The sequence below is a fragment of the Ambystoma mexicanum genome, chromosome 12 (assembly GCF_040938575.1).
Source record: "Ambystoma mexicanum isolate Mex_15411 chromosome 12, UKY_AmexF1_1, whole genome shotgun sequence".
In the NCBI taxonomy this organism is placed as follows: domain Eukaryota; kingdom Metazoa; phylum Chordata; class Amphibia; order Caudata; family Ambystomatidae; genus Ambystoma; species Ambystoma mexicanum.
In genome coordinates this window covers 1,095,967,561-1,095,992,257 of record NC_090936.1, presented here as the reverse complement: position 1 = coordinate 1,095,992,257, position 24,697 = coordinate 1,095,967,561, and the positions used below count along the sequence as shown (strand labels likewise).

Here is a 24,697-nt window from a genome sequence, read left to right as displayed (position 1 = left end):
GAATTTGGGGAAGGAAACCCCAAGAATTGATCACAAACTATATTGCATTGAACTGGAGAAGGTAACGTTTTAGACTTTCTTTCATGGAACTTTCTTTTGCTTGGGGAAGGGGAGCTGAGAGAAACCTGTGAGCTAGAAGAAGCCCAGAACTTGGAGTCAAACACTGTTTCTTTTGGGTTTGACATCCCTACACATTGGTGTACTATAGTTGTGAGGGCAAGGATAGGTTTTGGACACGATTACTCTTTTGAGCCAGACTTCCCTTAGTTTCATTCAGATAGTGAAAACCTACAGTAGTATAAGGCCAATTAGGCCTTCAGCCCTCCTGACATTTCAGTTAAATAAACATCTTTTGTTTAAACTTCAAGTCTGTTGTACTTCATGATGCCTTCATACAATGCAAAAATCAAAAAGTAGACACATGGTAAGCAGCAGCCATCTGCTGGAATTTCCAGGGAAGAACGCTTATGAAGTATGTATGTTCTATTCATTGTAGGGTACTCTCGGAAATGTTTTTCTAAGAGTGCAGCAAACATTAAAATGTACATGCCATGTTTCTAAAGAGACATTTCTCCTAACCACCACAGATTTGCATAATTTTAATTTTGCAGCAAGATGTGGCGATTCATATTGCAGCAGAAATGAAAACTTGCTACGCCTTTGTTTTAGTTTAGTTTCCCTTAATGCAGTGTCGTGGCGAGCGCTAGCTATCTGTGTTGCACCGTAATCCATGCCCTCATCGGGTCTGCAGCACAGGTTTCGCAGGCAGCGGTCTATGAGATACTCGTCGGTGTTGGAACTACACTCACTTACACATGAGGTTCTCGGGTTTCATTGTGCGTGGGAGCGGGGGTACAGCAAGTTGTTCGGAGTTTCCACGGTGGACTCACTAGACAGCACAGTACTGAGCCCCTCCCCAGCTTGTCCGAAGGAACATGGCAAGGGATAGCAGCGGCTTGCCGAGGTCCAGAGGCGTAACCTATTCCAAAATGGTCTGCACGGCACACCACCAATCGCACGTTTCACATTGACTGAAAAAAGGGACTTGTGTTACAATGTAGTCTTGCTGCTGCAGATTCTTGCGCTCGCAATGGTCCATATCTCTTGGACACCTCTCCCTCCATGCCGTGATGTGGTGGGCGGCGGCGGCGATTAAACCGATGTCACACAGCAGTTTGAAAGACATTTGCGGGTGTCGGATCTGCACCACACAATTTGGTTTCTCCGTCTCCACCGCGAGGGGTAATGCACAGCAGGTTCTTTAGTGGTCGGTCCGCTGCACAAGAAACCTGCTGCAGCCCCGTCGGCAGAGAGTCTCTCTGCGCCTGTTGTTCTCCCTCCCGCCCAGTCCGGGTGCCGAGGTGCGCAGCAAGATGTACATGCCATGTTACTAAAGAGACTTTTCTCCTAACCACCACAGATTTGCATCATTTTAATTTTGCAGCAAGATGTGGCGATTCATATTGCATCAGTAAGTGAAAACTTCCTACGCCTTTGTTTTAGTTTAAGTGACTAAATGTGCAATAAAAGTTTGTTCATAAGTAGCCAGAAACATACAAAATGCAACACCCATAAAATAAAAACATCATACAAATGTGCTAACTTTTATTATTTAGCAACAAAATAAGCCATGTCATGGTTGTACTCTAAACATATACACATATAAACAACTTGATTGGGTATTCCCTGCTACAATACATTTTTAAAACATTTCCAATATGGATTTTTTTTTAATAAACTTGGAGAAGTACTTTGTATTTCTTTAATTCATTTTATACTGAACAGCTGCATGAAGTTCTCCAGCACAATATGGCTTCCAGTACACTTTATTTATACAAAAATTACAAAATTCTCTCCAAATAGTTATACCCACTTAAATGGGTTTCTAGCTCTGTGTTTGTTAGTCTACTTTAGAATATTCTCATTGCCATTCTGTCTTCTAGATCATAAATGTGTGGCTTTGGATGAACTGCATTGTCTAAGACTAGGTACAAAAAATATATACAAAGGGAAAATGGGAAATCATTCATTTCAAAACCTTACTATTGATTGAGCAACACACACTGGAATAGATCTTTGTGCTGGAAAGGTTTAGTGTTTTCTCTTAGTTAAAATAGCCACACCAAAATAATACAGATCCCACAATCATTGTGTAGGCATCTTGTTTCCAATATTTACATTAAAAGAGTAAAAGGCTAAACCTTGCTCCTCAAAAAATAAAAGCATATTAAAGTGGACATATACACTACAGCCACTTTGTTTCTGACAGCCAAGAAAGGAACACTTTTTTTTGTTTAGTGGAATAGACAGGTCTGCTAAATAAAGAATGTGTTTTTTAAATTCTGGTTTGAAAACAATAAATGAATCATGTTGATATGGTGCATTTGCAATAAATACTAGTAAAAGACGGTGGCCATGCACAGTTGTCAATCTTGTAATCTTTTGACCACAGAAAGACAGATCAAATCTGCTCTGTTTGAGATGTGGACATTTCCATTGTGCGCCTGTAACAGATGAGTAGCGGCGTTCCATCTCTAAGTTCTGCTGGGCCATCAATGGGCATCTCCTTTTTCCTAGTCTAGACTTTAGCCGCAAGAGCAATCTTGGCCCATCACCTGGTGAAACAAAAAGTTGGATTGTTAATTTCTGCTTCAGATAAAGCTCTAAAAAATGATCATATTTATATTGATCATACATCCCATGAGTTGTCCAGTGGTCCAAACACACTAACAAACCACCAGATAACATTTTTACATCTATTACTGATAGCGGTTTAGTGTAGATGCACACATGACCGAGGGCAAAACTGTTCTCCTTGCCATGGATGCGTCTTTCTCAATGGAATACAGAGTATGAAGTGATTTAACTGTAACAGCGGATTAATATATCATTGATGCAAGCAGAGGATATTTATTAATATGGTGCAAATCCTCAAGAAGGTTATAAAATATTTGCCATCCCAGTTTACATAACCCATAAATGCACTATTCATGACAACCAATTGAAAGAAACAAACAATAAATCGTTAATGTTGGCTTCCAAAATCTAGACAAAAAAAAAAGAAAGGTGTGTAAGTGATATGATATGTTATTTTATAATGCACTTAACACCCAGAGGTTTCTAAGCGCGGACCCGGGGATCGAACCTGCGTTGCTCCGTGTCGTATTGCTTCCAAGGCAAGCACGTTGCCGATGAGCTATCCTCCTGAGGCAGGTTTTTTGGCTGTTTCGGATGTTGCACGACAGAGCACCCACCTGCCCAATCCGTTCCCCGCACCACATCTTGGGTGCCAAGGAAAGTGGTATATCAGGGAGTAAAGTTTTGAGGGGGGGGGGGGTGAAGGAATTGCATTCTATGTGCATGTTCGACATGCGGAGGGAATACATCATACTATGGTGAATTTTGGTTGAATGGGGAAACAGAAGGCGAGTTCATATTGATATTTTTAAAGAAAAGGTCAGTAAATACTCTTAATTCTTTGATATGTTTATTTGTTTATTCATTTATAATGAGCACCCGACCCGAATGTATCAGGGCGCAGCAGTACATAATATGCGAAGCTTAGGTTAACAGGTTACAGAATATGAATAGAACAGGTACAGGTCCATGGCAGGAGTAAGTCAATAAATACGTATCAGAGAGAGTACATAAATAGAACTGGATACAGGTGTATATACAAGAAAGGTGCAGCAATATGAATCACACATGTATGGGCCTACATATCAGAAGACTTGAGCCAATGTATGAAGTGAAGTCTAAATTTAAGATCGGGTTGCTCTTCTCCGATCAGATGTGGCAGGGAGGTCCAAAGTTGGGCCGCTTTGCCTGGGAAACTGCCGCCACCAACCTTTGAGATCTTGAATCTGGGGATGGTGAGGCAGTTGGTATTGATTAGTCTCGTAGGTCTGGTGGACGTTCCATGGAATCTATCCGTAAGAAAGCTAGGGGCTGCTTTGTTCAATGCTTTATGTGTAAGGCATGCCACTTTTAACTGAATTTTGTTGTGTGTAGAGAGACAGTTATTTTGGCGTCTTATCATAGATATATGTGATGTTTTAGACACACCGAGTGCTGCTCTTAGGGCATTATTTTGGAGGATTTTAATCCTTTGGAGAATAGATTTGTTGGCACCGATGTATAAGGCGTTACAATAATAAAGCCTAAAGAGAATGAGGGCTCTGGCCAGGATGATGCAGTTATCAGAGAGAAAGGGTTTGCCGGTTCTGATGAGCTTACAGGTGTAGGCCGTGGCAGAGGCCATGGAATTCACCTGTTTGGAGAAGGAGAGGGTTGAATCAAGGTAGAAACCGAGGGTCTTCACCTCGTTATCCACCTTAATGAGGTTGCCATCAATTATGAACGAATCCTAGCCTAATTTCTTGAGGTTGGAGTAGGTTCCTAGGATGATAAGTTCGGTCTTGTCATCATTCAGGCATAGACCGTGGGATGCCATCCATGCCTGAATGATTCACCAAGGCCAAATCCTTAACGTAATCCCCAGAAAGTGGGAGGAGAATCTGAGTATCATCAGTGTAATTCGTGTAGGTGATATCAAGAAGGTCCAGATCGTCGAAAAGGGGCTTAGGGAATATATTGTATAGTGTGGGGGAGACACATGAGCCCTGTGGGATGCCGCATGTAATGGGGATAGGGTCTGCCGCTGCTGAGAGGGAGAACACCCTCATGGTCCTATCGCTTAGGAAAGACTCAATCCAGGTTATAACCTCTTTGGAGAAGTGGGCGGCTGAATCTAGGTGGCTGCACAAGACCTTGTGGTCCACAATGTCGAGTGCAGCTGAGAGGTCGAGCAGTAAGAGGAGGGCTGTTTTCCCTTTATCTCGTAGCTCATCGACTTGTGTCTTCAGGTCGATGAGGGCGGTCTCAGTTCCATGTTGAGGTCGGAATCCTGATTGTCGCGCTCCTAAAAGCTTGTGGAGTTCTTTCTAGGAATTTTTGGATTTGATTGTAGGCGATCTTGTCCGGGATTTGTAGCAGAAAGGGAACTGTTGTGATGGGACGGTAGTTGGCAGGTATGAGTGGATCTAAGGTTTGCTTTTTTAGCAATGGGAGCACCCAGGATTGTTTGAGGTTGGAAGGGACAATGCCAGATGCAAATGAAGCATTAATGAGTTTGGAGATAAATGGGGCAAGATCTTTTGCAGCGTCTTTTATGAGTCGGGCTGGGCAGAGGTCACCCTGGCAGTTGGACGGCTTCAGTGAGAGAATAACTTTCTCTACCTTAACAATGGATATTTTGGTGAAGTTGAAACGGGTAATGGAGTCAGATAGAGGTTCCTTCCGAGGGAGCTCAGGAGTATTGTTATTCGGATGAGATGGGTGGTTAAGTGAGGCTTTTTTAGTGGCTATTTTATTTTGGAGGGTAGTTACTTTGTTGGAAAGTGCCTGTTGTATATCTGAACACCATGTTTTATCTTTGGTGCAGGTGTCGGGAATGGGGATGGGGGACTCTAGTTCCTTTAGAATAGTAAACAATTCCTTCATACTAGAATTAGCGTTGGATACGCTTATTGTAGGAGTTACGTTTGGCCAGGTAGATTTCCTTTTTGTAATGGGATGAGATTTCCGTTAATTTCGTTCTGTTGGCTTCTGACGGGAGTAACTCCAAGAGGTTTCGCAACTCCTCTTTAATTGTCGTAAGTCTTTTAATTGAGGGGTGAACCATTTGTTCAGATGGGTCTTAGGTTTGCTGGGTCTGAGTTTGACTGGGGCAATGTTGTCGAGTGAGATTAGCATCATTTTATTGTACTCCTCAACAATGTTTCTAGGTATAGATGATCAGCAAGCTGGTTGAGGGTAGGGAGGATAGTTGGGATCACTTTATCCGCTGTGATGCTCTTTTTATTCCATGTTATGCAAGGCAGGGCTGTCGGGGTGACTAGAGGGAGTGGTCTGATGGTTGAGAGTTTGAAGGACAGGAGGAAGTGGTCCATCCAAGGTTGCGGGGAGATGGTTGTGATGTTGGCTGTACAATTGTATTCTGCCACCCAGTCAAGAATCCTCCCTTTGTTGTGTGCAGGTTCGGTAATGTTTTGGGCTATGCCAAGTTCGGAGAGAATACTGGCGATGGATGTGGCATGTTTGTCTAGTGGATCATTGAAGCTCAAGTTGAAATCCCCTAGGAGTAGTCTTTTAGAAGTAGTTTTGAGGTTATTGAGTGAGGTTATTGGTAGATATGTTTGTGGGTCAGATGATGACGCAGAGCCTACTGTCTTTTTTGCGCATTAGGGAGATTATTCTGATGAGGGATCTAACCTAATGGCAAGTCAGGGCTTCCAACCAAAAGAGAAACCAAATGCTCTCAGGGTTTTAATGGCAGAGCTGTTAGGCTTCACTCAAGGTGGGCAGCGAGGAACAATTAGTCCCAATAGTTAACCCCAGAAAATATACTGTGAGAAACCTCAGTATATTCTCCCAAGTAGACCTTGAGAAACCCTTATTCAGGTGACCAGGGAAGAACTACACCTCTCTTATCCCAACCCTTGGAGTGGCCAGGTAGGGAAGGACCACCTGCGTAGAAGGGCTCTGGATTATGCTCGGGGAAATGCCCCAGATGAGACGCACTACTATACTGCGGAAGAGGAGGAGCATGAAGTCCCTGAGATCTTCTTTGGTTATTCAACATCTAGCACCCTATCACCCAAAAAAGCTCCCTCAATAAAATCCTACCACCCCTACAACTATGGTAAACCAACTAGGAACCCAGTCACCCTCAAAAACCACAACTCCCAGAATCCGTGTTCTCCTGTTCTCCACCCAAATACTCCCTATCCTTCGTCTCCACGACCCTGATTATCCTTTTCCGAACACCAAGTCTACTCAGATAAAACATTACTGTTCCCACAATCCCCCTAGTGAATGATATAATCCTGGTCACTCACGTTTAGTTCACAAATCCTACCAAACGTACCTTTCCGAAATCACACAACCTCTAGGACGAAGACTATAATTACCCTTTTTCATAATACCTTCTCCCCAGCCTACCACGCTGAATACTCAGGAACTTTACCTCCCCCTTTATCCCGACATGAAAGATAACAGGCTATAACTGCATGTCCCAACTAAAGGGTCAGGTCAGGCAATTAACCAGAACCGCACACACCTGCCACCACTACCCCTTTTCCACAGGGATAAAAGGTGGAGCATGAAAGCACAAGACGAGCAAGGTAGACAGCACAACGAGACAGCTATCCAGGCTCGGCAGTTCAAGAGGAGAAAGACGGCACATGCTGAGGGGGTGACAAGGAGAGAAGCAACGTTGCCCTTTCCGACCAAGGCCTGTGAAACCTCTGCAGAAGGAATCGTAAGACTGCGAACAATAGCCAGCGTGTGCTGCAGCAGATGTCAACGGTACACGAGACCCTCCTCTGCTGATAACCAAGCTGGGGAGAGATGCTCATCTCCGTGGTACCAACTTTGAATCCAAAGAGGAAGAAAGCCAAGCGGTTCATCACAGCTGGCGAGTCGATAAGAAACCGAACTTTGTTCAACGAAAAGTAGCAAACGTCTAATTGAACTTTGAAAGCATAAAGAGTGATTGATGAGAAAAGGGGAAAACCAGAAACAGAGGAGTACCATATGGGTGCTCACTCAGGAAACTCTGGCCAATTACCCTATTATTGAAACTACCAGAACCAGAAGGCCTTGGGAAAGGCGAGAAGAAGCTGTCAAAGTGGTCCTACAGGGGTCTTGTAAAATCCTCTGTACACTGACCGACAGATGATTGAGAAGCTAAGGGAAATGAATCCTGCATCGTAAGAGTTGAATGAGAAAAGGTACGATTGACAGATTGGCAAAGGTGAACCGAACGAGGGATGCCGACAAAGAAGGGACAAAGTCTAAAGTCTCAAAATACAGTGTGTCGACAAGAGTGAACCCCAATGAGGGATACTGACAAAGAGGGGACAAAATCTAAAGTCTTGAAATACAGTGTGTTGACAAGAGTGAACCCTGCAGAGGGATGTCCACAGTGAACTGTACAAAAAGACATTTTACGAAAGTCACCAGATAAGTTTCATTGAAAGCCACAGTGAACCCGATCGTTGGGAGGCGAACAGTCGAGTCAGATCTGAGCACAGAAGAGGGGGACCCAAGGGTGTAAAGCCAACACCTACCGGCCTGTGAGTGCAACAAATCAAAATACAAGAGGGAAAACCTTTAGAATGCATGATATGCCAGAGGGAACACAATAAAGAGAACACATATTTGGGAGGGGTCTGAGCCCAGAAGAAGGGGAACCCGGGAGTGAAGAACTATCATCCAAATACAGAGAAGAGCTTTTGTTGAACTTTTGTTTTGATACTGTGAAGCTGACAGACCCTCACAAGCAAGAGGAATAACTATCAGAGGTTCTGGTATCATTAAAGAACTTGCTAGGGATCTGCCCCTGGAAGACGGGCATCCAGAGGTGAATGACATCATGCAATGTATCTGTGAAAAGGAAATCTTTATTATTTGAATACATAAGGCCCACGGCGGCAAGAGAATTTTTGATAGAAAAAAAGACAACCACCAAGTGCCCCGATAGCTGAAAGTGGAACTGTTAGCTCGTGCTGGGAAAGCTTCAGCGTGTGCTGTGCTCCAAAGTCCCACCTTGTCCCGTGCTGAAAACATGGGGAAGGTAGACGTCAAATAACTCATCCTGACTTATCATTTGGGAACACTTCCTTCTTTCTTAAGAACATTATCCCACACTTCTTTTGTGTATTCAGCGTAAGGATTGGCAATAGGTTTTTCTTAGTATAGGCCCTTTTATTTGACACAACGCCACTAGGACTGCCTTATTATTATTTGATGTTAGAAGCTTGCTCCCATCTTAGATTCAGGTTTCATTCGGCATTTTTCAAACCTACATTTACAGTTTCATAAACACCCTTGAACTGTGATCACTTGTCTATTCTTGATACCATGCCTTCCTTACAATACCAATACTAAAATATATACACGTTCTTATAAAATTACACAGAAAATAACAAAAATACCCAAATAAGTACTTTGGTTTACAGATAACAGAGTAAAGACAATGCATGTATAAAAACAAAGGGTCATATGCTAAGCTTAAGGTATGCCCACTACACTACCTAGTGATAAGCATAGCACATACAAGCCTAAGGGTCGGGGAGAAAAGGGAACCAGGGTCAGTGATAACAATAAGTTCATATAGTCACAATCAGGAGCCAAAACTGACCACACATGACAGCCACAGTAATCTCCACAGCCATGTGTCACTCACAACATCTATGGTTTGATTATCAGCCCGTAAGGAACATAGTGACGTCAACATGCACACCCAAGGTCAGGAAAAATGTGTGAACATAAAGAAAGAATGAATAATCAGATTCAAAATGGTCAAATGAAAAGAAATATCAAAACCAAAAGGAGGGGTCTCAAAATAAGAAAAAAAAGGAAAAAGAATTGCAAAGTAATACCAATGTGGACAATCAATTGTAAAATTCTATGATGACCACTTAAAACTTCAATTCCTCAAACTGATAGATATCAATCAAGTGTATCCATATCATATACATTTCATGTGACCATAATAAAAAAAACAATATGGCACTTCTGTTTAGAGGGTATTAATCCTCATTTCCAATATATTCACCATCAAGTTCTATCCATAACGAATAAGTCACTTACCTGTAACTTCTGTTCTCCAGCACTGGTATGTATATATAGTCACATGCTGTTTGAATAATCCCCACCGTCAGGCTGGGAATCCGCAGTAACATTAAAGCACTTTACCTTTACATTTTAAACGGCTTGTTACTTTAGTGCTCTTTTTAGAGTCATTTATGGGCCAATTAGACAGGCAATTTTAGCTCTGCCCCTGGAGGCCATCTTTAGATTTGGCAGTACACGTAATGTTGGCAGTATGAGCCAGAGAGAGGTAGGAGGGAGAGTCGCCTGTGTATCTATGAAAGATACCAAAACGGGAGAACCGCTTCCTTCTCCAGCATTGGATCTTTCATAGATTCACATGCTGTTTGAATAGGATTACACAGCAGTACCTACATAAAACCAAAACGGGTGGAGGCATTGCTCAACCGAAGTAACCAACTCACCTCTGGAACACACACCTCATGCAAATATGTTGCGAAGCACTGCCTGGCCGACCTGGGACTCCTCCCTTGAATCCCTATCGATACAGCAGAGCCTCCTGAAGGTATGGATAGACCTCCAGTTGGCTTCCCTGCAGATGTCTAACAGGGGAACCCTGGACAAGAACACCATAGTAGAAGCCACAACCCTTGTCGAGTGCGCTCTTGGTCTTCCGGCAATGGTTCTGTCTGCCATACAATGACAGTGTGAAATACAAACTGACAGCCATCTAGTAATGGAAGACTTTGAAAGGACGCGTTGCACTTGCCGGAAGGTCCGAAAGATTGTGATGGCTCGGGTGACATCCAGGGAATGTAAGGAACGTTCTGCAGGGGATGAGGGAGAGCTAAAGAACACTAGCAGTTCCTTAAGGTTGAATGAAGAAGCAACCTTCATCATGAAGGAAGGGTTTGTGCGAAGGACCACCTTAGACTGATAAAAAGTCAAATAGGGAGGCTTGCAGGAGTGGACCTGTAGTTCGCCTACCCATCTGGCAGAAGTAATGGCAACTAGAAATGCCGTTTTCCAGAGGGAAACTTTAAAGAGGTTCAGTGAAGAAGCTCGGAAGAAGGGCCCATTAGCTTTGAGAGGACCACATTTAGTTCCCAAGCTGGAGCAGGGGTTTGCACAGGGGGAAAAGCATGAACCAGTCCCTTATATTCTTTCACCAACCCGTTGGACGAAAGAGAAGGAGTGCCTGGGGAACGCGCATAGCGTGAAATAGCTGGTAAATGCACCTTAATAGAATAGTGGGCTTAACCAGCATTGGACAATGACAGGAGGTATGGCAAGACATCTACTGGCTGAACGTGCAACAGGTCCAGACGTTGATCTGCACACCGAAAGGGGAAGCAATTCGATTTGCTTTTGTAGTAGGTCAGTGTCGATAGTGCTCGTGCCATGGCTAAGATGTCTCGGCGGTCTGGAAGTAGCAGTAGGTTTCCAAACTCAAGGGCTGCAGGAGCCAGGCTGTCAAGTTGAGGGAGGCGGGGTCCTGGTGTAGGATGAACCTGCCATCTCTGGAGAGGAGGTCAGCGAGCGGGGCAAACCTGATGCAAGGGGCCACTGACAGGTGAAGCATGTCAGAGTACCAAATGTGCTGGGGCCACTAGGATCACCATGCAGTGTTGCTGCTTGAGTGCACTCAGGACTCACACAGAAGCGGAATTGGGGGAAACGCGTACATGAACATTCCTTCCCACAAGAATGCGTCTCCTAGGCTCCTGTCCTGTGAAATCGGGCTCACAAAGGGGCATTTCTTTTTTTTTTTTTAATATAACATTTTATTGTTTTTTGTTAACACAAAGAAAACATACAGCCCCGATCAATGGGGTAACCAATACTTCCCTTTCCCGCCCATTCGTAGTTCCACACCTTGTTCCACATACAAAGGAGCTTAGTATAACCGGATATTTAACCACATTAATATTGCGCAAACTGGTTCCCTTACGAGTCCTTGGGTTTTAGCACAGTCTGTCCATACAGGTTACTGTTCAGTGCACATCTTCCCATTTTTGCCATATTTTCTGAGCTTTCTCAGGACATCCCCCGGCTGTATATTCTCTTTTTTCCATTGCAATACAAATGTCCACATCTGTCATCGTTTGCTCATAGGTCGGTGCTGTTGCAGAGCACCAGAGTTGCGCTATATTCCTTTTCAGTATTGCAGAGTGTTAGGGAGAATTCTCTGTTTAGGCTGAATTTCCTAACCTAGTGAGTCCCCCAGCAGCTTTGCTGGATTTTTGGGGTTTATTTTTTTCTCCTGCCAAGAGTGAGACTCTTTTTACCCTCACTCTTGGACAAGATTTGCGTGTGTTCCTTTGACTATAGATGTGTGTAATGGGCTATGGGGTCTTTTACTCCATAGGGCTTCATGTGTTTTTGTGATGTGTGTTACAGAGCACCCTCAGTGCAGTAACACAGGGGTGTCATAGTGACCCCCCAGTATAGACTCCATACCCTGGGACTGACTACTGTCTCCCAGGGCATGTAAAGTCACCATTGACTTTACTAGTCTTGAATTCTGAACAGAACCAGTACAAACCATCATATTGTGGACGTACTGGCTGGGGCAATTCGATTGCCCCGGGGTCTGTTAGTCGAGGGGGCACGTCTACGTCCCCCCTGATCGAGTTTTGGCTGGTGGCAGTGGATACTACTTTTTATATTCAACCGCAAATATTTCTCTAGGGGTTTTCCCATTGTTCCAAGCTACTATCTTTATTTATTTAATTACGATAGCCTTGAACATACCGCCGGTTTATTTATTTATTATTAATTCTCTGGTTGGTATTTTTTTTGCCAAAACTCTGTTCTAAAATGGCGTTTGTGTTCTCTTCTGTGACTCCAACCCAAGTCGAGCCCTTTGTTCCACTTTTTTGGCGGGCTTCTCCACAGAAGCCCTCCAAAGTGGTGCCACTCTGTCTGGGGTACTTAGGAGGGGTGGAGGGGGATTTAGGCACCCTGGACTGAGTTGCCTAGGCAACTCAAGTCGCACTCCGTCCTGATTGGCCCAAGTGGTGAGTCGGCCGGCTCACCACTTAGCATGTTTGAGTGACAGCTAGGCTGAGTGAATGGGGGTTTGCTGCATAAAAGCAGGGCTTCGGGGACTGGAACTTCAGAAGTCGCCACAGGACCTAAGAATCCGACGAGGGAGAAGCTGAGCCGACCTGCTACGACGACACCACTGCTGGAGCCCTGCTGAACAGTCTCACCACTTTTCCCAACGACAGAGGAGATCTCCCGCCGGAGTCTTCTTCCTTTGACTGGTGGGGATAACCAGTTTCACCGTCTTTTCACCTTCCCAACGCATCTCGTGGCCGCCTTGACTGTGCCAAGCACCCCGGCAACCGGAATACCATGTTTTACCACGACCGCGAAATAAAGGGTAATACCTTTAACCGGAAAACTCTGTGGCTGGCTTCTTCCCTGGCAGTGCAACGACCTTCATCTTTCCTCCAAGTCGAGATCTTCTCTTCCTCTGGACGACGCCGAGACTTGCACCCGCTGCCAGGAACAACTGCCACCGCTGGAGGATCCTTCCCACTTAAGGTACCGTGTTCCGCCTGGCTTCCCTTGCCACCGACTGTACGGGGTAGATTTAGCCCCCGGCTTTCAAACCTGGGTTAGCCTGGGACACCCTGGCTAAACTTTTCTGAGCCTCTCTAAACTCTTTTCGAACTCTCTGCAAGACTTTCAAAGCCTAGTGTGACTGTGTGATCTTGGGCGCATTTGTGCTCTGCTCTCTCTAATAGTGGGCCTAGCCTACGGACTTTGGCTCACCAGCGACTTTTTCTCTTCTGCCTTGCTAAAAAGTGTTCCTAAATCTTAGAGTGGTGTATCTTCAATCTATAGTTAAGCGCTCACCTCTGTCTGGAAATAAGTGGTGTTAACTAAGACTTGTCTGATAAGGAATAAGGGTTGTATATATCATAATAGTAACTGTGTTTAGAGTGTTTTACAATAAGAGTTCTGGAGTGTTTCAAACAGTGTGTTTTTAAATAAATAATTATATACTTTGATACCAAAGCTCTGGTCAGTGTTTGCTTGTGCTATTGTGTCTGAGTGCCTATTTTGCATACTTTGCATACTGCCTAACTCTTCTTGAGGGAAGTCTGACTGCTCAGCCACAGCAACCAGGTAAATCTGGGTGGTACAGACTGCTACCAAGTGGGTTTACTGCTAACACCTGTAGTCCTAAATCTTTTGCAGTGTTCCCAAAGGGAACTGCACAGGTTTCTTCCTAACACAGAGGTGGTAGATAAAAACGCTTTTTTATAACGTGTTAGCTCAATATCCTCTTCTATTCCCAGCAGTAGTTGTTTGGGGCTCATGTGAATTCTTTTGCCCATTACCCTTGACAGTTCGCTGCAGCATTGCTGCCAGTATTGTGGGACGACGGCACATTCCCACAGTATGTGATATTAGGAGCCTTCCTCCCTTTTACATCTCAAGCGATGCGGGTCAGTGGTTTTCCCCCAGTTGAATAGTGCTACCCTCGGGTAATAAATTCTGTGCAGTATCTTCAGTTGTATTAACCTGAACCTGGAGGAGATAGCCACCTCTCTGGGGAACATTAGTGCAGCCACCCAGTCCTCAGGAAGTATGGCGCCCACATCCCTTTCCCATTTGGCCTTCAAACCTGACAGTTCTTTCGTGGCAAAGGAAGTTATGACACTATATAACGTAGACGTGACTTTGTGTCTAACCATTTCTGGTAATAGGTTGCGTTCAAGCGGGGAGTAGTCTGGCATGTCTATCATATCGGGGAGATGGACCTGTAGCGCATGTTTAAGTTGCACATAGTGGTACTGTTCATTAGGGGGAAGCGTAAAAGTGGTAGCTAAAACTTCGAATGGTATTATTTCGTTTTCTCTCACTACGTCCCCAATTTTCGTAATGCCTAGTTGGGACCAGGAGCGCCATTTAGGGAGTTTGTTCACTTCCGGGAGGTGTTTATTATTCCACAGTGGTTGTGCTGGGGTTAGCTTTCCATCCCAGCCTAAGTATTTATGAGTATCTGACCATATTAGAGTTATACGTGTCTGCATGGAATGGGACTACAGCCGGTCTTTTTGGCAATAGAGGTATTTCATGATGGGCCTTTCTTGTGGGTTGGAATCCGGCATTCTATTGTGCGGTAGTGTGGTGTCCCCGTGTAGTTTATCATTTATTATTGCCATTTGACTGGCCCAGTAATAGGTTTGCAGCCGGGGGAGTCTGATTCCGCCTTCCCATATGGATCTTTGTAGGGTCGTGAGTGCCAGACGTGGGCGTCCCCCTTTCCATAGTAATTTCCTGAGTGTTTGATCTATTCTATGAAACTCACTGGGCGCAAGAGGCAGTGGAGCATTTTGCAATATATAAAGAAAGCGGGGAAGAGCCATCATTTTGAAAAGTGCAGCATGTCCTAATAGTGTAAGTGGTAAGGACATCCAATGTTGGACGTTATCTTTGAAACTTAACGTTATAGGGAGTAAGTTCTTGGGCACATAGTCTGTTAGTATATGTGTAATTTGTATGCCTAGGTATCTAAATTGCTCCCTTTCAATGCGGTATGGGCATTCGTCTGGTACTGCCTTGTCTATCTGCCTCACTGGGAACAGTATGGATTTAGACCAGTTGACACGAAGGCCGCTGAACCCGCCGTATCTTTTTAGCAATTGCGTCACGATAGGGCAAGAGTCACGTGGATCCTGTAGGTATATTAGTTGGTCGTCTGTGTATAAGGACACCTTGTCCTCCCAGTCTTCTGCCCACCTGAATCCACTCCATGTTTGTGTGGATCTTGGTAGGATTGCTAGAGGTTCGATCGCTAATGCGAATATCAAAGCTGACAGGGGGCAACCCTGTCTTGTGCCCTTACCCAGCCGGAAAGGATTTGAGACATGCCTGTTTACCTGGGTTACCGCTTCAGGAAGGTGATATAGCAGCTTCACCCAGCTCATTAAGTACGGTCCTATGCCCATTCGTTGCACAAATGCCCATATTGCTTCCCAATAAACAGAGTCAAAAGCCTTTTCAAAGTCTATGGCCAGCAAGGCCGGGGGGCTCTGCAGCCCAGGTAATTTTTCCAGTGCTGTATGTAATCTGTATATATTCTGTCTAGTGGATCTCTCCGGCATGAACCCACACTGGTCTGGGTGTACCAGTGTGTGTATAACTTGCTGTAGCCGGTTGGCCAGTACCTTTGCAAGTATCTTGGCCTCACAGTTTATTAGGGAGATGGGTCTGTAGGAGCTGCACTTGTCAGGTGGTTTATCCGCTTTTGGTAAAACTATTTTTGTGGCTTTTCTAAGGTCTGGGGGAAGGCAACCCTGTGAATGCGAGTGTTGAAAAAGGCGTAGCAGGTGCGGGGAGATTACATTCGCGCCAATTTTCTTACATATTTCGACTGGGAAGCCGTTTGGACCTGGGGTTTTCCCTGATTGGAGTTCTGACATTGCCTGGGTGATTTCTTCCTCAGTGATTTCTTGTTCTAATATGTTGCGCTGTTGCACACTTAAAGTAGGGAGAGTGATTTCGTCCAGTATGTCAGTCGATAGCGGTGAGGATGGTGCTCTGTACAGTTCTGTGTAGTACTTTGCGAACCCCTGCGCTATGTCCTGGTCTGTTACCAGTGGATCTGGTCCTTCCGTCATCAGTTTCCGGACTTGGGTAAGGCCCAACTCCCTACGTTCTAGCCATGCTGGTATTTACCCGGCCTTGTCCCCTGTCTCGTATAGCCTTGCTCGCATCGCTGCGTGTGCTTGTTTAGCGTTGTCTAAAGTTATGTGTTGCAGCTGTTTTTGCGCTAATTGTAGCGTACGGTGCGTCCCGGGTTGGTCGTGGATTATATGCTCAACTTCTGCATTCTGTACCTTTATTTCGGCTTCACGTATTGCTTCTAGGTGTTTCTTTTTGTGGGCTGAGGTCCAGGCTATGATCTCACCTCTTAATACCGTCTTTAGAGCCTCCCATAGCGTTATCGGGCTGTCTACAGAGCCAATATTCAATTCAAAGTACGATTCGGTGACCTTTTGAATATATTCTACCAGTTCTGGGAATCCTAGGTAGTAACCATTTAATCTCCAACTGGGTGAGGGTATTGATCTGTTGGTCTTAATCGTTATTGTGAGTGGAGAGTGATCTGATATGCCTCTGGGGAGTAGGTGTGCCTCACATGCTTCATGTACATTGCTTAATGGTAGGAAAAGATAATCTAACCGGGACAGTGAGGCATGTGCTCCAGAGTGGTACGAGTATTCTCTTTCGCTTGGATGCAATGATCTCCATACGTCTTGCAGCCCCAGAGCATTAGTGAATGTGGCGGGTTTAGTGCGTGTTTCTGGACCTTACATGCGTTCTATCAATGTCTACATTCATTACTTCATTGAAGTCTCCCCCAATTAGTGTAAGATCTGCAGAGTTGGTAGCAAGTAGGGGCGTAATGTCATTAGTCAGAGAGGTTAGCAGATTGGGTGGTGCATATACAGCAATCATGGATATGGAACAAGTTACTTTCCTGTAACTGTTGTTCTCCAGCATGGGTCTGTCATGGATTCACATGCTCATGAATATTCCCCGTCGTCAGGCTGGGAATCCTCGGTAAAGAAAAAACCAGTATCAGTTTCGTTTCTGATCGGTCTTTCGTAGTAATAACCAATCACTGGTCTCTGCGTCATACTGACCACAGCCAATGACTGCCCTCTACCTAAGCACCGCCTCTGGCAGCCATCTTAAGATTTGGAAGCACGTGAAGTGGCAGTATGACCAAGTGAAGAGCCGCAGAGGGGTAGGCGGGAGGGTTCGCATGTGAATCCATGCCAGACCCATGCTGGAGAACAACAGTTACAGGTAAGTAACTTGTTCCTTCTCCAGCATGGGGTCTGGCATGGATTCACATGCTCATGAATAAAGAATACATAGCAGTACACACATGCACAACCACGGGAGGTGGCAAAGGCTCAACATTAAGCATTGCATCAAACTCAACATTAAGCATCTTACCTCCCCACCAGGCTCACCTCGGGCGAACAGGTTGCGCAGCACTGCTTGGCCGACCCTGGACTCCTCCCTGGAATCCCGATCGACGCAGTAGAACTTCGTGAAGGTGTCCGTCGACCTCCACGTAGCAGCCCTGCATATGTCCAGCAGGGGCACACCAGAAAGGAACGCCGTGGTAGCTGCGATCGTTCTGGTGGAATGGGCTCTCGGACGGCCAGGCAGCGGTCGATTTGCCAACCGATGACAGTACATGATACAGCCGGAGAGCCATCTGGAAATGGAAACCTTCGAGAGAGCCTTCCCCTGATTGACAGGTCCAAAGTTCACAAAGAGTTGTGACGTCTTCCGAAAACACTTTGTGCGGTCCACGTAGAACTTCAGCGCTCTAGCCACATCCAGCGAGTGCAAAGTTCTCTCAGCCGGCGACGAAGGCGACGGGAAGAATACAGGCAACACCAAGGGTTCGTTGAGGTGGAAGTCCGATGGTACCTTGGGCATGAAGGAGGGGTGCGTCCTGAGCACTACCCTCGTGTCGTGAAAAGTCAAGTACGGGGCCTTGCAGGAAAGGGCCTGGATCTCTCCCACCCGTCGTGCGGAGGTGATGGCCACAAGAAACGCTTTTTTCCACGACAGAAACTTCAACGGGGCCGAGTGCAGAGGCTCGAACGGAGGTCCCATGAGCTTGGTCAGCACCACGTTGAGCTCCCACGCCGGGGCCGGAGCCTTCACCGGCGGGAACGATCTGAACAGTCCCTTCATGAACTCTTTCACCAGACGATGAGACCACAAGGACGTCCGCCCCGTGGTTCTGGTGTATCGGGAGATCGCAGCAAGATGAATCTTGATGGACGCGTGTGCCAGTCCAGCTTTGGCCAGCGTCAGCAGGTACGGCAGTACTTGGGGAGCCGTAATCCGTAGAGGGTTAATCTTCTGTGCGTGGCACCAGACAGAGAACCTCTTCCATTTGTGTCCGTAGCATTTAAGAGTCGAGGACGCCTGGCCTTTGCAAGAACCTCTCTGCAGTCGGCCGGTATGTCGTATCCTCCAAACTCTAGCGCTGCAGGAGCCAGGCCTGCAAGTTCAGCGATTTCGGGTCGTGGTGGAGGATGGCGCCTCCTTCCCTGGAGAGCAGATCCGCGTCCACCGGCAGCTTGATTGGCGGGGACGCTGACAAGTCCAGAAGGTCCGGGAACCATATCTGCCTCGGCCACGCAGGTGCGACGAGGATCATCCTGCACCGTGACCTCTTGAGCTGGTTGACGAGCCGGATTAGCAGTGGCAAAGGAGGGAACGCGTAGAGGAACAGGCCCTCCCAGGGGAACGAGAAAGCATCGCCCATGCTCCTCGCCTGGGGAAACCTGCTGGCGAACCTCCGGCACTTGGAGTTCGTCGCCGTCGCGAACAGGTCGATCTGGGGTGTGCCCCACCGTCGGAAGAGGCGATCCACTAGATCCTGCCGTAGTTCCCACTCGTGGCATGAGCGCAGCTCCCTGCTGAGTGAGTCGGCGATGGTGTTTTTTATCCCTGCCAGATGAAACGGCACCAGAAACATCCCTTGGGCGACTGCCCAATGCCACAGGTCCTGCGCCTCCTTGGACAGTGCTGGGGACCTGGTTCCGCCCTGTTTCCTGATGTAAAACATGGTGGTGGTGTTGTCGGTGAAGATCCTCACGACCTTGCCCTTGAGGGACGGAAGGAAGGACCTGAGGGCCCAAAACACTGCACGGAGCTCCAGGACGTTGATATGTAAGGATTTCTCCGTCGGGAGCCAAAGGCCTCTTGCGTGCAGATTTTCGGTGTGCGCTCCCCACCCTTTCAGGGAGGCATCCGTGGTTACTGTCTCCTGGTGGGCTGGGGTCTGGAAGTCCATGCCCGCCGTCAGATGCGCGCGGGTGCCCCACCACCGGATCGCTCGTCGGAAATTCTCGTCGAGTGTGATCCTTTCCTCGAAGCTGCCTGTCGTTTGGATCCAGCGCGCGTCCAGGAACTCTTGCAACGGGCGCATCCGGAGCCTGCACATGGGAATGAGGTAGATGCAGGAAGACATCATTCCGAGGAGGGACTTGATGGACCTTACCTTGGCCGCGTCGGCCACCAACATCCGCTGCACCATGCCCAGGATGGTCCTGGTCCTCTCCTCCGACGGGGAGGCCAGAAGGGACACTGTGTTGAGCCTCGCTCCCAGAAACAGAGCGTCTTGCGCGGGTACCAGGTGGGATTTGGCGTAGTTCACGGAGAATCCCAGGTTCGTGAGAAGTTGGACGGTCCTTGCCGTGTGAACCACGGCGAGCTCCCTTGTCTTGGCTCGGATGAGCCAGTCGTCCAGGTAGGGGTAGACGTGGATCCCTTCGCGGCGCAGCTGCGCCGCCACCGGTGCGAGGCACTTGGTGAACACCCTGGGTGCCGACCGTAGCCGAAGGGGAGGGCTTTGAACTGGTAATGACGCCCTTGGACCACAAACCTGAGGAATTTTCGGTGCCCCTTTAGGATGGGAATATGGCAGTAGGCATCCTCCAAATCCAACGACGACAGGAAGTCTCCTTCCTCCAGCTGACCCAGGACGTGCTGGAGGGTGACCATCCGGAACTTTTGCACCTTGATGAACTTGTTCAGACGTCGCAGGTCCAGGATGGGGCGCCATCCCCCCGTCTTCTTCTTCACGAGGAAGTATCTCGAGTAAACTCCGGAGCCCCAAAGCCTCTTTGGGACGAGTTCGATGGCGCCCTTCCTGAGCATCGCCTTTACCTCCAGGAGAAGTTGAGGGACGTGAAGTTCTTTCCTGCCCACGGGGGGGGGACGCGCGGACACTTTCTTTGAAACTCGAGCGCGTGGCCCCGGGCCAAGGCGTCCAGCACCCAACGGTCGGTGGAGATGGACTCCCACACGCTGACGAAGCTCGCCAGCCGGCCTCCCACCGGGGTGCTTCGGTGGGGGCCCGACCCCACGGCCGGTTCAATCCTGCTTCGACGAGGCTTTGCCGCCTTGTCCTTGGCGACGACGGCCGGGTCCGCCAGACTTGCCTCGTCCTCTGTAGGCCTCCTGAGACGACGAGCGGGCCGCTTGACGGTAGGAGGAGAAACCGCCGCCGGAACCTTTGGAGGCGCCTTTGCCTCCGCTGCTCCGAAAGGGCGTCCGTCGTTGTTGCAGAACTCCAAGGGCCCGGGCCGTCTCGGTGTCCGCTTTAATGGCCTGAAGGGAATCGTCCGCTGTTTTCCCAAACAGGTTGTTCCCATCGAAGGGCATGTCCAGGACTCTGGTCTGAACGTCTTGACGGAAGTCCGTAGCCTTGAGCCATCCACGCCGCCTAAGGCAAACGCCGTTGCCCAACTGGCGGAACCCAGTGTCGGCGATGTCTGTCGCAACGGTAATGGCGTGGTCCGAAGCCACCTCACCTTCCTGCAGGATCTCCAGGGCCTCTGCCCTCTTGTCGTCCGGCAAGAAGTCCAGCAGGGGAGCCAGTTTGTACCAGAGCTCCCTGTCGTATCGGGCCACGATAGCCAAGGCGTTGGCAGCTTTAATCGTCGTCGCTGCAGACGAGATGACTCTGCGTCCCATATCGTCCAAATTCTTTCCCTCGCCGTCCGGTGGGGAAGTCGATGTGGAGGCCGCACCCCCCCCCCCGCTTTTTTTTCCTGGCCACCGCGGAGACGACGGAGTCCGGGGTAGGCTGCGCCCGGAGGCACAGGGGGGCCGTGTCCGGGACCCGGTACTTTTTCTCGTACCGGTCTCGTCTAGCTGGCGTCGTGGAAGGGTTCTTGAGGAGGGTGAGGCCCTCATCCCAAATGTCGTCCAATAGAGGCACTGCGAGGACCGTCTTCCTCTTGGCCTCGCGCCGCTGATAAAGGAAACCTTCCTTCTTCTCCTCAGGGCAGAGTTGGAAAAGCTCGGATGCCCTGGCGATCATGGAGTGGAACGATCCAATCTCGTCGGGCGGAGAAGCCCTGGTGAGAGGCGACGACGGTACATCCTCGTCGTATACCTCGTCGTCCGTACCCGTCGCTGCTGTGTCAGTCCCCGTATCATCCCCTCGGGTGGACGGGGAGGAGGGCTGGAAGGGGCGCGACGGCTGAAATGGAGGAGGTGGGTGGATCCTTCTTTTCTTGGTAGGGGGAACCCCAGAAGGTCCCGGTTCTGGGTCCCCCGACGGGAGAGGTTCCGTCGGCAACGGTAGTCTCGTCCTTATCTCTGAGCATAAGGACTGTATAGCCAACAAAATGGCCGCCGAGCTGTCTCGCGGCGCTGGCAGAGGGGAATCCGACGGGCGATCAGGGGCCCCTGTCGTCGTCACCTACGGGCCGGTCTTCTTCCACGCCGAGGCCGTGGCTTAAGACTTCGACCAGCTCCTCCTCCGAGGTTGAGGCCGAATCTACGACGACGCCCTGCCCCCCCCTTTTTCTTCCCCACGGGGGATTTCACGGGGGTCCTATCGATGGGCACAAAAGAGGACTCCCTCCGAGGTGGCAGGGAGACTCTGAGCCCCGAGGTCGCCACCACTGGCGTAGCCTCCACAGGCTGAGCCAGGGCCGCCGCGACAGACTCGATAGAGGGCTTGGCCGGATGGATTAAGGCCTTCACCACCTTAGGTGCGCTCACCGCCTTATCCTTGAGGGGGGGGACAGTGCCTCGCTCCCCCTCCGCCTTCGAGCTCGACCGGGGCCTCTCTAGGAGCCTCGCCGGGTGCTCGGCCTTCCTCTTACCCGACCCAGAGCGTTGGCTCGTGGTTGATGGTGCCGGGGAGGGTGCGCCCAGCCCGGCGCCCGTAGAGCCCGACCGTTCGGCGCTCCCGGTGCCAGCGGACTTGCGGTGCTTGGCCTTATGTTGGACCCCCGTCGCCGGGGCGTCCTCAAAGGTCTTAGAAGACCGCTCGGATTTCTTCCTCTTCTTCTCGCCGGACGGGCTCTTCCCTTCCAGCCAGTTGGCGAGACGTTGATGGCGGTCCTTCATGGTCCGCTCCGACATGTTGCCGCAAAACGCACAGTCCTTCTCCACGTGCGTCTTGTCCTCATGTAGGCAGTAGAGACAAAAAGAGTGTTCGTCCTCCTTGAAGACGTTCTGCAGCTGGCATCCAGGGCAGACCCTGAACAGCTTTCCGGGCATCGAGCTTCCCTTCTCCTGGGCCATGACCGGGCCTGAGAAACTTCTGGAGTCCTCCAAAAGCGTAGCTCGACGAAATCTTCACCCTTGAGGGGCGCAGACGAATCCGACACGGGTCCCCGTTGATCGGATGGAGAGTCGGTGGAGCTTGAGGCTCTTTTGACCGAAAAAATGAAGTTTTTGAGAAAAAACGTGAAAAAAATAGCACTAACGCTCGAGAGCAATAGCACGAGGATCCCAACACATGAACGTGCGGTAAAAATCTGAAGATGGCTGCCAGAGGCGGTGCTTAGGTAGAGGGCAGTCATTGGCTGTGGTCAGTATGACGCAGAGACCAGTGATTGGTTATTACTACGAAAGACAGATCAGAAACGAAACTGATACTGGTTTTTTCTTTACCGAGGATTCCCAGCCTGACGACGGGGAATATTCATGAGCATGTGAATCCATGCCAGACCCCATGCTGGAGAAAGTGCGTTCCCAGAGGGTTCCTGTTGTGTGTACGAATCTGCATCCCGTGTCCTGTGTAACAATAATGGGTATATATGGAAGTCTTTTGTGTACTAGGATTAGTACCCCTCGCGATCCCATCGTGAAACCGGCGTGTAATGCCAATCTATAGTTTGAGCGTTTAAATAGTGTGCCCTTTGTACCAGCGAGATGCGTCTCCGTTAGGAAAGCTTTGTCTGGGGAGTTTCGGTTCAATCCCTGCAGGACCAGTCGCCTTTTGATGCTATTACCGAGCCCGTTTACATTCCATGTCATCAGCCGGATGGTTCTATTTCTGTTCATGTTGGAGGTCCCTGCCATTTGAGCTGTGTGACTATAGTGACGCTGTGTTGGGTATCTAGAGATGCTGCGTCATACAGCGGCCTGTGCAGGGATTGGTCATGGTCGTGCGTAAGGTGGTTATCTGTCGAGACATATGTACTCCTGTGTTTTGCATGGCCTATTAGTAAGGAGGCTGTTGCCATGCGTGTGTTGGAACTGGTGCAGTGCTTAACATTGCAACTTTGATCCCCCTACCCCCACCTCATACTCCACCCAACTTGAAGCATCTGTCGCCCAATATAACAAATTCAACCCACTGTCAAAAGGACAGCCAACTCATTAACTAATAACTATTACCTAATTTTCTTTTCTCTACTCTTTCTGCCACACCACCAAAATTGTTCACAATCCTCACAGAGCTCTGGATCGTAGGTGGTGGCCCTTAGGGGCCCGCTGCTTACATCATGTTCCTTTGACGGATTTACGGCAAAGTGTTAACAGGGTTTCACAGTACCCTTGCATGAGTGTCTGGCGCGTGCCCTGGTGTAGTCTCGCTGGGTGTACATCAGTTGTCATGCTTGGTTTAATGCGTCAATTTTCCATTCGGTTCCGGTCGAGGGGGGAGCCGCCATCGTCGCCCTCCGTCTCCCGGGAGTCTGGGCCTGCCCCCAGGGCCCGGGATCCTCGAGTCCCAGTTCCCGGCGATGTGTGTCTCGCCCCATTTCCAGGCCTCTTTTGGGTCCGTAAAGTGCACCGTGGTGCCGTTGTGCTGGATCTTGAGTTGTGCCGGGAAAAGCAGTCCATATTTGACGTTCATAGAGTGCAGTTTCCTCTTTAGATGTTCAAAGGATTGCCTGGCTTTTTGCACTTCCCGGGTGTAGTCCGGGAAGAACGCGATTTTGGAGCCGTTGAATGTAGTCGGGCCTCCGGATCGGACCATCTGCAGTATCGCGTCTCTGTCGTTCAATAGCTTTGCGATGACGGTCCTCGGAGGGGCCCCGGGTATTGGACGCCCTGATGGTACTCGGTGGGCTCCCTCTATTGAAAAGAAATTAGAAAAGGATTATGGTGTCGCCAGGTCCGCCAGCAATTGCTCGAGGAAGAGCTCCATACTGGGACCTTCTGCTCCTTCCGGCAGTCCCAAAATGCGAATATTGTTACGGCATGATCTGCCCTCTCCCTCCTCCACTCGTGGCTCCAGAGATTTTAGACCTGTGATAGCTGCAGG

The 24,697-nt window shown here is 48.6% G+C and overlaps 1 protein-coding gene across 7 annotated transcripts in view; it reads right to left on the bottom strand.

Annotated features, from left to right (window-relative positions):
- Nucleotides 1-1,590: 1,590 nt before the first annotated feature.
- The window catches only part of TASOR2 (transcription activation suppressor family member 2), a 1,665,218-nt gene continuing 1,642,111 nt past the window's right edge, over nucleotides 1,591-24,697 (bottom strand). For all 7 annotated transcript variants that reach the window (XM_069629643.1, XM_069629647.1, XM_069629648.1 and 4 more), the window contains one exon: nucleotides 1,591-2,615. In XM_069629643.1, the coding sequence (XP_069485744.1) occupies nucleotides 2,612-2,615 (4 nt within the window). In that variant the 3' untranslated portion in view covers nucleotides 1,591-2,611. The remainder of the gene's footprint in view (nucleotides 2,616-24,697) is intronic.